The sequence below is a fragment of the Furipterus horrens genome, unplaced genomic scaffold (assembly GCF_987537825.1).
Source record: "Furipterus horrens unplaced genomic scaffold, mFurHor1.1.pri manual_scaffold_1, whole genome shotgun sequence".
In the NCBI taxonomy this organism is placed as follows: Eukaryota; Metazoa; Chordata; class Mammalia; order Chiroptera; family Furipteridae; genus Furipterus; species Furipterus horrens.
Genome location: NW_028327171.1, coordinates 204,079,904 through 204,093,498, shown reverse-complemented (window position 1 = coordinate 204,093,498; position 13,595 = coordinate 204,079,904). Strand labels below are relative to the sequence as shown.

At 36.2% G+C, this 13,595-nt stretch overlaps 1 protein-coding gene across 1 annotated transcript in view; it reads left to right on the top strand.

Annotated features, from left to right (window-relative positions):
- USP37 (ubiquitin specific peptidase 37) overlaps positions 1-13,595 on the top strand; it is a 68,378-nt gene that overhangs the window by 12,740 nt on the left and 42,043 nt on the right. Inside the window, exons 7-10 of the mRNA XM_090283784.1 lie at positions 2,650-2,828; positions 3,178-3,252; positions 11,231-11,328; positions 12,645-12,729. Coding sequence (XP_090139910.1) covers positions 2,650-2,828; positions 3,178-3,252; positions 11,231-11,328; positions 12,645-12,729 — 437 coding nt within the window. The remainder of the gene's footprint in view (positions 1-2,649; positions 2,829-3,177; positions 3,253-11,230; positions 11,329-12,644; positions 12,730-13,595) is intronic.

Below are 13,595 nucleotides of genomic sequence, written 5' to 3'. Positions count from 1 at the left end.
AGTTCCTGAAGTATCCTGAGTCTTAGTACCCATCTGTTAAATTGAGACAGCAGTAATGTTTTAAGGGTTGCCATGAGATAATGCTTGTAAAGTTCTTAGTCCACAATACCATATGCTAACTACCCAATGTTTGCTGCTGCTATTTCTGTGATGCTCTGTGTCTGTTCTACGTTATGAATTTTGCCCCTACACGCTGATACTAGACTCTTGTTGAAATCTTCTCTTTGCTTTTTAAATCATTTTCTTTTCATAAATACTATTCAGGCATTCATGAGATTTGCTGTGCACTAGTGCAGTTGAGCTGTCCTATGTCTTTTAATTTGTTTTACAAAGGGAAGCGAGGCATAAAGAGAAACTTTGATTCTGATTAATTCTATTCTGTGCCAAGAGGTTATTTTTTAGTCCATTTACTGGAATGAACAATAAGATTTCATTTTTGTTAGCTCCTTTTTTTATAGGATGGTTTTTTTTTAACATTTTAGTTGAGGTATAATTGACATTTAATAAATTATAGTTCTCTCCCTCTCTGGCTCCTATCCATAAGCCACAGCTGATTCGTGTTCTGTCATTATAGATTAATTTGCATGTTCTAGAGTTTATATACATGGGATCAATGTGTAATATTTATTGTCTGGCTTTTTCACTCAGCATAATTATTTTGAGATTCATCCATTTATAGGTATAAATTTAAACTGTTGGAATATTTAAATGTGTAAGTATTGGGTTGGCCAAAAAGTTTGTTTTTTCATAAAATGTCTAACTTCATTCAAAACTATATTTTTAGATTGTATTGTGACAGCTGTTGTATACGCATACATTTAAAAAACAACTTATCAAAATTGGTGAATTTTTGTATAGCCATTTTAATACTGAAGATGAAAGAAAATACACAGCTTTTTCAGCATGTTATGCTTTATTATTTCAAGAAAGGTAAAAACACAACTGAAATGCAAAAAAAGATTTGTGCAGTGTATGGAGAAGGTGCTGTGACTAATCGAACATGTCAAAAGTAGTTTCATGCTGGAGATTTTTCTCTGGATGATACTGCATGGTCGGGTAGACCAGTTGAAATTGATAGCCATCAAATTGAGAAAATCAGCGTTATACCACGTGGGAGATAGCTGACATATTCAAAATATCCAAATCAATAAAAGCTATTGGTGATAATGAAAAATGTGTCATATATTTTACGGAAAAAACTAAATGGACTTTTTGGCCAACCCCATATCACCATGTATAGCAGAAGAAAATATTTATACTTTACAGATAACAGTTCTCTTTACTGGGATTATAAAATCAATTTTGTGGGTTGTGACTAGCAGTAAGTAAAAAAGGAAGAGTGAGAATTAAGGTATTGTACATAGTACGGATAAATATTGGTTTATAAGTGGTAGGAGGAGGGGAAGTGGAAGAACTGGGGTGGATGATTTGGGGTGATAATGAGACTTCTCAGTGTATGGTTTTTTTAATAGTATTTTGATTTTTGAATCTTGAGAATGTATCACCCATTTGAAAATATTTTTAAATTGTTCATAAAGATGACTTCTGATTTTTTCTTTCCTAAGATTGTAATTTTGTAGAAAGTTATTAGAAATACCTTTCATAGAGAAATAATTTTCATAGCTCTTCATAATAAATTATGAAACTTATGTGGCAGAATGCTGGTCAAAAGCACTATTTCCCAGCTAATACAGGGTGTGGCAAAAGGAGGTTTACAGTTGTGAGTATGTGAAACACAAAGTATATTCTTGTGTTATTATTTATTATTATTTTCCATACAAACAACTGTAAACCTACTTTTGCCCCATTATGTATTATTTTAATTGCTGTTTCTCTCTAAATGTTTTTGCTGTGTCTTTAGGGTAGTAGACTTTCTGATTCAACATCTGCCAGTAATCTATTTCACTCTCATTTTCCTTATCATTACATACATTTGTTTCAGTCTTCCAAACTGGACTCCCTTCAAATGTCGTATGAAGTACATGTGACTTGGCATTTAAATTGTGGCAACCAGATGTCATTGTTGCTCCTTTTTGTCACATCTACCTCACTTTAAGACAGTAATACTGGGAAAAATAGAAGGCAGCAGGAAAAGAGAAAGACAAAAATGAGATGGATTAACATCATGAAAGAAGTCATGAGCATGTGTCTACCTACAGAAGCTGAGCAGGGCAGTGAGGACAGGACATTGTGGATGTCACTTACAGAGTCACCAGGAATTGGAGACTACTCAACAACACATAGCACACACATCACTTTATCATAATTATATTATATTTTTTCCTCTCAAAAATTTCTTTTCTTGCTGGTCACTAGAACCATGTCTTGTGTATGTGAACTTTTTTTTTCAAATCAGTAATTCACAGAAAATTCCTTTCTTCCTCTAGATACTCTGTGGAATATTTAAGTTTACAAGAGTACTACAGGGGAAAAAGTGTTGTTTAATTTATGACACCATACATTAGAATCACTCCAGTGCTTTAAAAAAATGATGATGAATGGATTTCATTCCAGACTAATCAGCTTAGAATATCTGGAGATGGGTCTCTAGTTGTCGGTATTTTTTCAAAGTTCCTTACTTGAGAATCACTGGTCTAAAAGTATGCCAATTAATTTGAAGATTTGCTATCTCGAACTTTATTCTTACAGGCTTGTTCAAAAAGAGGAAGTTTGGAAACTAAAGATGATACTCCACTTCGAAAAGTTCTTGTTAATCCAGTTAGAGGATCGATTAAAACTGCAGCAGGAAGTGGAATAACTGTCCCCTGGACGATTCCCTCTTTGACATCTGCATCAACACCTCTTAGATCAGGGTTATTAGAAAATAGGTATGAGAGGCGGTTTTTTTCTCTCTTAGTCATTAGCTATACCTGTTTGTAAATGTCTTTTAGAAAGATCAGTAATTTGAGAAAAAGAAGAAGATTGTCCAATGAGTAAAGCGAGTTAGAAGAAGAAAGTATCGCATGCATTTTGGTAGATGATTAGTATCTGTCTTAATGTGGTTTATGTCAATGACATGTATTGAGCATGCAGATATACAGAATGTTAATTTAACTGTGGTGTAGAGAATTAGACAGCAATAGTCACAGTTCCTGTCCTTGTGTGTGTTGGTTTATACTTTTTAATGGTATGAATTATGGCTTTTAAAAATAACATCTTTTTTTCTGTTCTCTATAGAACTGAAAAGAGGAAAAGAATGCTGTCTGGCTCAGAGTTGAATGAAGATTACCCTAAGGAAAATGATTCGTCATCGTAAGTTGCTTTAAGAACTTTAAGGCCTCAGATCAATGTTTCTTATGTTGGTAATTACAACCACTAGGGAATATTATTCGATTTATGGGAATTCCAAAGATAGAAGAGAAGAATTTAAAGCATTTTGGTGATAATAGATTGTAGGCTCAATAGCGAGAGGATTTGGCCAATGCTATTACTTTGATCATTTCATTGCAGCTTAAAAAAAAAAAAAAATTCTTCAGTACTTAGAGGAAGAATAGAGCTGAAAAAATCTAAATGTTTCTTGCTGTCCTTTTAGTATGAACCCCTTCTTTCTCTCTTCCCTTTACCTATAAAAATTTCTTTATCTTGTTCATGTGAAAATTTAGCTTAGGGATAAAAGGATATAAACCCTACATAGGTTCTAGGCATGGAGCATCAATCTTTTAGAACTATTTTCTGGGTTGAACAGAAGAGTAAACACCTACAACAGGACAGGCACAAGCTCACATTTTCTTCTTTCTCGTGGGAGGGTCTTTTTTTTTCCCCTAAGGGGAGAAAACTTATTACTTAGTTATTACCTCAATTGACATCTTAACAAAAATCAGTTGATAGTTAACTGGTATTCAAGATCAAGAGGGTCATCATAAAGGAAGTGGGAAAAAGCCGGAGAAACTTTCTATATTAATTGGGATCTTTGTTTTGCTGCTGTAGTAGATGTAAAACATTGGATAGTAATAGGACTGGTGTGGTATCTGAAATTACGATCACCATGGACTCAGATTCCTTTTATTTTGTTGATCCACACAGTCCTTAATAAGTAGCTTCCATTTTGTCAACCAAGGTAGCTGCTTCAGCCCTCTCATGTCTGCATTCCTATTGGTAGGAAGGAAGAAGGAAAGGGAGGGCATACTGCTTTCTGAAGGCTGTAAATTATGCAATTGTACACACTACTTTAAAAAAAAAAAATTGATTGATTTCAGAGAGAGGTTGAGAGGAGGGGACAGAGAGAAGCATCAGTTTTGTTGTTCCACTTACTTATGCATTTATTGGTTGCTTCCTGTATGTACCCTGACCGGGGATTGAACCTGCAACCTTGGAGTATTGGGACAACACTATAACCAACTGAACTACCCAGCCAGGGCCACACTACTTTTATGTATAACACATTGACCAGTATTTACTCATAAGGTTACATTAAGTTATAAGAAAATCTGGTAAATATGCCTAGCTGAAATTTTATTATAGCAGAAGAGTACAGGGATTATTTGGAGACAGCTAACAAGCTGCTGTAGTTTAACCCTCGAGCCACAGAAATAACACTGTTGGTTACTTTCCCGTACATAGAGAACACTGTTACCCTCATCCTAATGGAGACAGACTCCAAGTCTCATTTAGTTCTTGTATCCAAGTCTAGGATCCAAGTCCAGGATCTCTAAGTGATGTGCAGCCCTCTACATAAGGTCCAGGTATGCTTTTTTTGGACCGTGAGACTTATGATGTGATACCTAAAAACAAAAAGGCAAGTTAATCTGCATTTCCCTCTCCCATCTCCATACACATATCATCATACAGGCATATCTGCAGTAAAGGAAATACCGCAATAAAATTACACAATTTTTTTTGTTTACCAGTGCATATGTTTACACTATAGTAAGTGTGCTATAGCATTATGTCATATATATATGTGTATATATATATATACACACACCCTAATTAAAATATTTTATTGCTAAAAGATGCTAACAATTATCTGAACTTTTAGTGGGTCACAGTCTTTTTACTGGCAGAAGATCTTGCCTTCAATTCGTAAAACAAAAAGGCAGTGTCTGCAAAGAGTAATAAAATGAGGTATGCCTATACATTGATGGAGTAGGCATAGGATACCCACAATAAAAATTTAACATTTGGAAAAGACGATAATAGGAAACTGGAGGAGTCACTGATCGATAGCACCAATAAAAACTTGCTAGGTAGAAATTGTGAAGGCAGGGGAGTAAATTCTTGATTAGCCCATGTAGCGGTCTCTGTTTTCTCCTCTGGGAGAAACCCTTGTTCATTGTCTCCACATGACTCCTGGCTTTGTCTTCTGGTAGGTTTTCTTTGTTATATTTTAGGGCCATAGCTGAGGGCCTTGGAAACTGTTCTTTGGGGCGATGTAGCTTTTGTAGTCTGCTTCACGATCGTGCTGTTCTGGAATAAGAGTCTAGAAATCTAGACCTTTCTATAAAGGTAGAACAATATTTTGGGGTTTTTTTTGTTTGTTTTTATTTTTGCTTGATTGTATTAATAAAACTTTAATTTGGGAATAATTTTAGATTTACAGAAAAGTTAGAAATATAAAATGGGATGTTCCTGTGTACCTCTCACCCAGTTTCCCCTAATATTAACATCAAAGTTTTCTCACAAAACTACTTTTCCATTTACCTCTTACTGCCACAGTTTGAGAATCAGAAGCAATTGGATTTTCTTTGGTCCCAGATGGTCTCAAATTACCAGACAATTGCAATTCTAGGTCATTGGCACAATGCTTGCAAGCTGGCTAGTTTTTGCCCAATTTATTGGTCTCAAATAAGATCTTTTTTTTAAAATATAAGGTATTGATAATGCTATTACAGTTGTCCCAATTTTTCCCCTTTGCCCCCTTCCACTCAATACCCCCATTCCCTCCAGCAATCCTTGTCCTTAGTTGATGTCTATGAGTAGTGCATATAAGGTCTTTGGCTTCTCCATTTCCTATACTGTTCTTAACATTTTCCTGTCTATTTTCTGCCTCCTAATTTATGCTTCTTAATCCCTGCACCTTTTGCCCCACTTTCCCCCTTCTTCCTCCTAGCTGATAACCCTCCAGATGATCTCCATATCTATGATTCTGTTCCTGTTCTGCTTGTTTGCTTAGTTTGTTTTTTAGATTCATTTGTTGCTAGTTGTGAATTTGTTGCCATTTTAATGTTCATAGTTTTTCTTAAATAAGTCCCATTAACAGTTCATGTAATAATGACTTGGTGATGATGAATTCCTTTAGGTTTACTTTGTCTGGGAAGCACTTCATCGGCCCTTTCATTCTAAGTGATAGCTTTGCCAGACAGATTAATCTTAGTTGTATGTTCTTGCTTTTCAACACTTTGAATACTTCTTGCCAGCCCCTTCTTGCCTGCAAAGTTTCTTTGGAGAAATCAACTGACAGTCTTATGGGAGCTCCTTTGTAGGTAACTCTGCTTTTCTCTTAGTGCTTTTAAGATATAGTCCCCTTATACCCCCTCCCCCCAACTATTATTACACTGTTGTCCATGAGTCTTTTTTCTTTTTTGCTCAATCCTTCCACCCCCTGATACTCCACCACCACTAGCTATCATCTGCTCTATGAGTCTGTCTTTGTTTTGCTTATTAGTTCAGTTTGTTTATTAGATTCCACATATGTCAGTGAAATCATATGGTATTTGTCTTTCTCTGACTGGCTTATTTCACTTAGTATAATGTTCTCTCTCATACTGTTGCAAAGGGTAAAATTTTCTTCTTTTTTTTTTTTTTTTTTAAGGCCGAGGAGAATTCCCTTGTGTAAATGTCCCAAATGTTTGATCCACTCATCTATTGATGGACACTTGGGTTGCTTCCATATCTTGGCAATTGTAAATAAGGCTGCAGTGAACATAGAGATGCTTATGTTCTTTCAAATCAGTGTTTTGGGTTCCTTCAGATATATTCCCAGAAGTGGGATCTCTGGGTCTTAAGGCAATTCCGTTTTTAATTTTTTGAGGTATCTCCACATTGCTTTCCAGTCTGCATCCCCACCAACAGTGCAAAAGGATTCCCCTTTCTCCACATCCTCGCCAGTACTTGTTGTTTGTTGATTTATTGATGATATCCATTCTGACAGTGTGAGATGCTATCTCATTTTAGTTTTTATTTGCATTTCTCTGATGATAGTGATGTTGGGTATCTTTTCATGTGTCTATTGGCCATCTGTATGTCCTCTTTGGAGACGTGTGTGTTCAGGTCCTTTGCCCATTTTTTAATTTTTTTTTTTTTTTTTTTTTTGAGGGGGAGGGTGTTGGTGTTGAGCGTTGTAAGTACTTTATAAATTTAGGATATTATCCCCTTATCAGATATACCAGCAAATATGTTCTCGAATTCTGTGGTTTGTCTTTTTATTTTGTTGATGTTTTCCTTTGTTGTACCCCACTGCTTTTTACAGCCAGAAGTTACGGGGATTTATCTTCCTGGTGCTGGAACCCTGCGCTATGGTCTTGCCTGGGACTTGCTATCCCTCCCGATTTTTACCCACCACGCATAAATGTGGGCCTGGCCATTCTGCCACCTTTTCATTCCACACTGCATCTCAGCCCCTCTCTGCCCATCTCCGTGTGTCCTCATTTGTATGACTGGCCATTGGCCGGCTAGTGGTTGGGAGTGATGAGGGTGATTGTCTATGTATCTCTCCAAGCTTAACTTGGAATTATTACATAGCAGTGGCAGGGTTCCAAGAGAGTGAGTGGAAATTTGCAAGGTAAGATCAGGAGTTACACACTGTTATGTCTGTAACATTCTTTTGGGTAAAAGAAATCACAAGGCCAACTCCGTTAGGAAAAAGACTGCATTTCTTGATGGGAAGGGGGATGACTTGGATATAAGAAGGGAAATAACTTGGGACATTTTATCAAGTTACATTTTATGTACCATAAAAATTCACTTGTTTTAAATGTATAATTCAATGATTTTTGGTAAATTTATTGAGTTGTGCAGTCATCACTGTGATCCAGTTTTAGAACATTTCTCTAACTCCAGAAAGATTCATTGTGCCATCTATAACATTTCTTTGTTTTTTAAAGATGCATAAGCCATATTTTCTTACATTCTGTCCCATCCCAATTCTGTACAGATACACACTGTGAATAACAGCGGTGTTATGATCAGCAATGGGATTTCTGTTGCCACTGACAAACAAGGGATCCAATTCCAGAATCCTGTCCTCCTAGTGTGCTTCCTAGTTCTAGCTGCTGAAAATCAAGTTCTCCAGAAAGCAGACCCTCAAATAGAGATTAGTGTGCAAGTGATTTATTAAGGAAATATTCCAGGGGAAATCAAGAGGGGAATGAGGTGAGCAAGACATTGAAGTACAGGATACAAGGCATTAGTGTGATCTCAGACTACTCCTTAAGGAAACCAAAATAAAGAATATTATTAGGGATATCCCTAGGCACTGCTATTAAAGACATACCTAAATTAGTATGAAAGAGGGGATACAGAGGGAATTTGGATGGAGCATATAATCTGTCTGGTACAGGCTTTATTCATGATGGTTCTCCTAAAGTAAGCACTTCTAATCAAAGCATGAGCATTTATCTGAATGGACCCACTCTTTATATAGGTCTAGGTATTTGGGAATAATAGAGAAATGGGGCTTAATAAATTTTAACTTTGTGTTCATGAACTTAAAATAGTTTAATCACTAGAATTTAAGTGACGTTGACATTTAGTAAATAGTATTTCAAATCTATAAGCTATAAGAACATTTTTGGACTTCCGGCCAAGATGGAGGCCTAGACACGCTCCGTCCCCCTCCACAACTAAGAAGGACTACAACTACTGCAAAACCAGAAATAACCAGAAGTTCTAGAAAATAAAGCTACATGGAAGTTAAACATATGAAGTTATAAACAAGTGGTGCTCATCCAGATGGGTAGGAGGGGCAAAGCTGGGGTGGAGAAGCCAAGCTGTGCTGGTTGTGGCAGCTGTAGCGACGGGCAGCGGGACTGCGGTAAGCACATACACCCATATTTAAGGGGAGGCGAGAAGCGCCTGGGAGCACCCCCAGCTGCAGACCAGACCCGTCACCTTCAATTCCAATTCTGGGGAAGGCAGACACCCCCATTACCTTGGACTGTGAGGCCCAGAGGGCGTGGGGACGGAGGAGGAGGCTCCCAGTCTCTCAGAAGAGAAAAGAATGGCAGGAATCCATCTTGGACCCCCCGCCCCACACAAAGCGCCACAGTGTGGTGAGAAGATGCGCCCAGTAGTGACTAGTACACAGGGTTCCGCCCCCTACAGCGTAGTAGGTGTGACAGCCCTGCCCACAAAGCAAAAAACTGCCAGGGTGGCAGGGTTAATGATAGAGATCCCAATCACATAGCTGACCAGAAAACAAATACATGAATTAACGGACGAACAAATAGATAACCTTTCTGAGGCTCAGTTCAGAGCTATAGTTATAAGACAGATTACAGAAATAACAGCAAGACTTAATCAAGACAGGGAAGGAATGAAGGCTAGTCCTGCTGAAATGAACGAAAACACATATAAAACAAGTGTTGAGGGAAGGAAAACCAGGGATCAAATCAACAAATTGGAACATTGGGAAGGAACAAACAGTCAACCTGTGCAGAAAGAGGAAACAAAATGTGAGGAAAATGAGGAGAGGCTCAGAAACCTGTGGGACAGCTATAAGCGGGCCAGCATCCGAATCATAGGGTTGCCAGAAGGTGAAGAAGAAGATCTAGAAATTGAAAAATTATGTGAAAAAATAATGAAGCAGAACTTCCCTAACTTGGGGAAGGAAATAGACTTACAGGTCCAGGAAGTACAGAGAGTTCCAAAAAAAAACTGGACCCAGGGAGAACCACACCAAGACACATTATAATCAAAAGGTCAAAAATTAAAAGGATAAAGAGAGAATCTTAAAAGCAGCAAGAGAGGAAGAGAACTACGTACAAAGGGGTCCCAATTAGACTATCAGCTGATTTCTCAAAGGGGACTCTGCAGGCAAGAAATATTCAAAGTAATGAAAAGCAAAAACCTACACCCACAATTACTCTATCCATCGAAGCTGTCATTCAGAATAGAAGGGCAGAGAAAGTGCTTTCCGGACAAAGTAAAACTGAAGGAGTTCATCAGATCCAAACACTGTTATATGAGATGTTAAAGGGACTTGTTTAGGAGAAAGAGGATCAAAACTATGAACATTAAAATGAAAACTATCACAACAACCAACAACAGAAGCTAGGGAATCAAAACAAAAGCAAATTAAGTAGGCAACGAGAGTGGGAAAAGAATTATAGTCTAGGGGAACATTATGGGGGGAGGTCAGCGGGGAGGGGGAAGGGGGGAAAGGGAGGGAGATGATGCAGGAATTAAGAAGCATAGTAGGAGAGAGAGAAGTAGACAGGAAGATGTTGAGAAGAACTATATGCACAACCAATGGGCATGGACTAAAGGGTGGGGGAGCAACTGGAGGGAGGGGGGTTCACTGGGTGGAGAGGAGCAGAGAAAGAAATTGGGACAACTTGTAACGGCGTAATCAATAAAACATTAAAAAAATTTTTTTGTTTTTATGTTTTACTTTTTAAACCTATTTAGTATCAAGCTTGAATAGTTTACTTCTTAATTGATTCTTTTGGCCTTTTAGTAGGTAAATCATTTCACCTCTTGCTTTTGACTAAGAAAATCTATGTAATCTTGCTGCCTCTGGTAATGCTCCTTCATTTTTGCTTAATTACTAGGGTTATGGTTTGGATTAGCTTTTGATTTGGTACTGAAAGCTTATTTTCATGATTTTCATTTGCTTAAGTCTCTGGCCTCTTGAGACTTTTTAACACTTTTAGCCTAACTTCCAAGCAAATCCATGAATTCAGCACTTGAAATGTAAAATTTTTAATGACAGCTATTTAAAATTAAAAACTACCGAGAACATTATGCTAAGAGAAATAAGCCAGTCAGAGAAAGACAAATACCATAGTGATTTCACTCATTTGTGGAACCTAATGAAAAAACTGAACTAACAAGGAAAATAGGGACAGACTCGTTGATAGAGACCAGGATGACAGCTGTGGGTTGAGGGAGGTGAGGGGGCGGAAGGATTGAGGAAAAAGAATTGCGGACATGGACAACAGTGTGGCGGTTGCTAGGGGGAGGAGGGTAAACAGTAATGGGAAAAAATACAGTAGAAAATTAGTAAAATAAATAAAATTGAGAACTAGATCTTTACACACCTATATATATTGAATTAAATTATTAACTGTAGGAACAACAAGGCTATGACAGATCCTTCAAGAAAGTATTTAACCAGCAGTAGAGAGAAGCAGCTGAGTTTGAAACAGTCAGAAGAAAATAGGACATCAGGTAAGGATTTGGTTTTTATATAAGCTACTCATTTATTATAATACGATGTATAGACTCGAAATAAGAACCTAAACTGGGACATAACTTCTCTGTTCTTTAGGAATACTCCATAATTCATTACTAGTTATCAGGCACCAGTTTGTATCCAGTACTCTGCTAGAATACTTTTAAAGTACCAGAAATAGAACTTTTATTCTGTTCACAGAGAATCTAGACTTTACCTTTTTTTCCTATTTAATTGCCTAGAATTAAGCTCTTTCATTGTCACCATAGAATGAATCCAAGGAGTCAAGGTAGTTGAAATTAAAGTTTATCAGTGTTGTCACTTACTAAAAGTTCTAGAATCTTGAAATTATTGCCAAAAGAATTGATTAAACTTACTTTGTACTGTGATTTTATAAAATCTAAAAGTTAAAACTTAATGAAGTTTTGTTAGTATTTCCTACACTTAGACAATCTGTGATCTTCTGAACTACTTAGAGATTCAGCTATTCATTTGAATATTACATCAACTTGAAATTAAATTCAAGCAAACTAAAATATGGCATGATTTTGATAAATGCAGACTTTTAAGAGAATTCATTTGTTCAAAACTCTAGGAATGATCTCCTGTTAGCAGTTCAGAGTTGTGATACTGGACCTCCTACAGAAAGAAGTATCCAATATAATTCTCTTTTCTGAAGTAAAAAAGCATGGAAACTCTATTTACTGGTTTTCAACTTCTATAATCAACCTATAATTAGAAAAGAATACTTAAAGATGTAATAATCCATAACAATGTTGAAATTAAGGCATATCTTACAGCAGTTGATGTGGAAGAGGAGAGAGAAGGAAGTGGTCAAATGATAAGGTTCATGGAACAAAATTAGAAGTTTTAAGTGTTAAAAGTTACAGTTACGATAAGTAGTAGAACTAAAGTAACAACTAATAATTGGTTGAAAGGAAGTAAGCAAGAGTAGGAGTGATGTAAATGAGAAATTTCTAATTTTTTCTAATAGGGAGTCAACTGATACTGTTCAAAATGAATAAATCAAAAAATAGTAGAAAAAGTATCTAGTGTTACAGAAGAAATCAGAAAAACTTAAGTTTTAAAAAATGGTTAGAAATTAGAAGCAAACTTTGGAGCTTTGGGGCAGGAAAGTGTTCTTTGCTGTTATAACCTTTTCTACAGTATTTGATCTTTTAACATTTATATAACTAATGAAAAGAAAGGGAGAAAAGAGTTAAATATAAATAGGCCTATTGTATAATTTTATTAATTGGGTTTCAGTGGTTGGTTAGGAATTAAATTGTCCCTGTGTTTGTTCATTTTATAGGGCTTTTACCTTTGCAGTCCTCATCCTTTTATGGTAGCAGATCTGGATCCAAGGACTACTCTTCTGGCAGCACTAATCTAGACAGGTATGCATTGGTTATGTGCCCTGTAAAGAACTTGAAGAGCTCTCTTCTTCAGAATATTGAATAATGGGATAGACTGTGTAAATACCCTTCCTTCTCTTCCACATCAGCTTTTGTAAGGTATACCATCAACATTATTAAGGCTTACTACATCATTAAGTATACTCTTAAGTGAATACCTAATTTGAAATAACAAAATTGAGGAGAATCACAGACTTATGAAATTTTGGTTAGAAAGTACTCTACAAATGTCTTAGTTCAAGCTCTTCTTTTTTATATTTTTTAAGAAATGAATAAACTGAGCTCTAGGAAGATTTGTACTGAGGCCACAGGTTGTGACTAGCAATGTGATCAGATTCTAAACCAGTATATTTATTCTCCATTATCCTAAGTGATGAAAATATTAAGATCTCAACAAATTGCCTTTGTTGCCTGTATATTTTTCAAGCTGTCTTCCAAAAGTTAAGCCATTTTCTTAAAAACAAACAAGTTTCACATTAGTGGAAAGTGCTAGTCAGAAATTTAATTGCTGAGTCTATAGATACACATTAAAATTTTGAGATTTAAAAAAAAGGTTTTTTGAGATTTAGTAGATATAAATATATAAGACAACTGCTAAGTACTTGTCAAGAGGCATGATTACAGAATGCAGCAGAGGAACAATGGTAAATGTAAAAAGTGAGGGTGATGGTGGTATATAATAAATATGGTATATAATGAATGACCTATTAAGTCATATTTTGGTTTTTACTAGAATTTAATTCAAAGTGGTAAACACATCTTGAATATTTGTATAAAGTGGTTAAAATGAAGTAAAGAATTTAATAATACATATTTAGGTGTATAAGGCCTTGGATGGTATCTGTCAA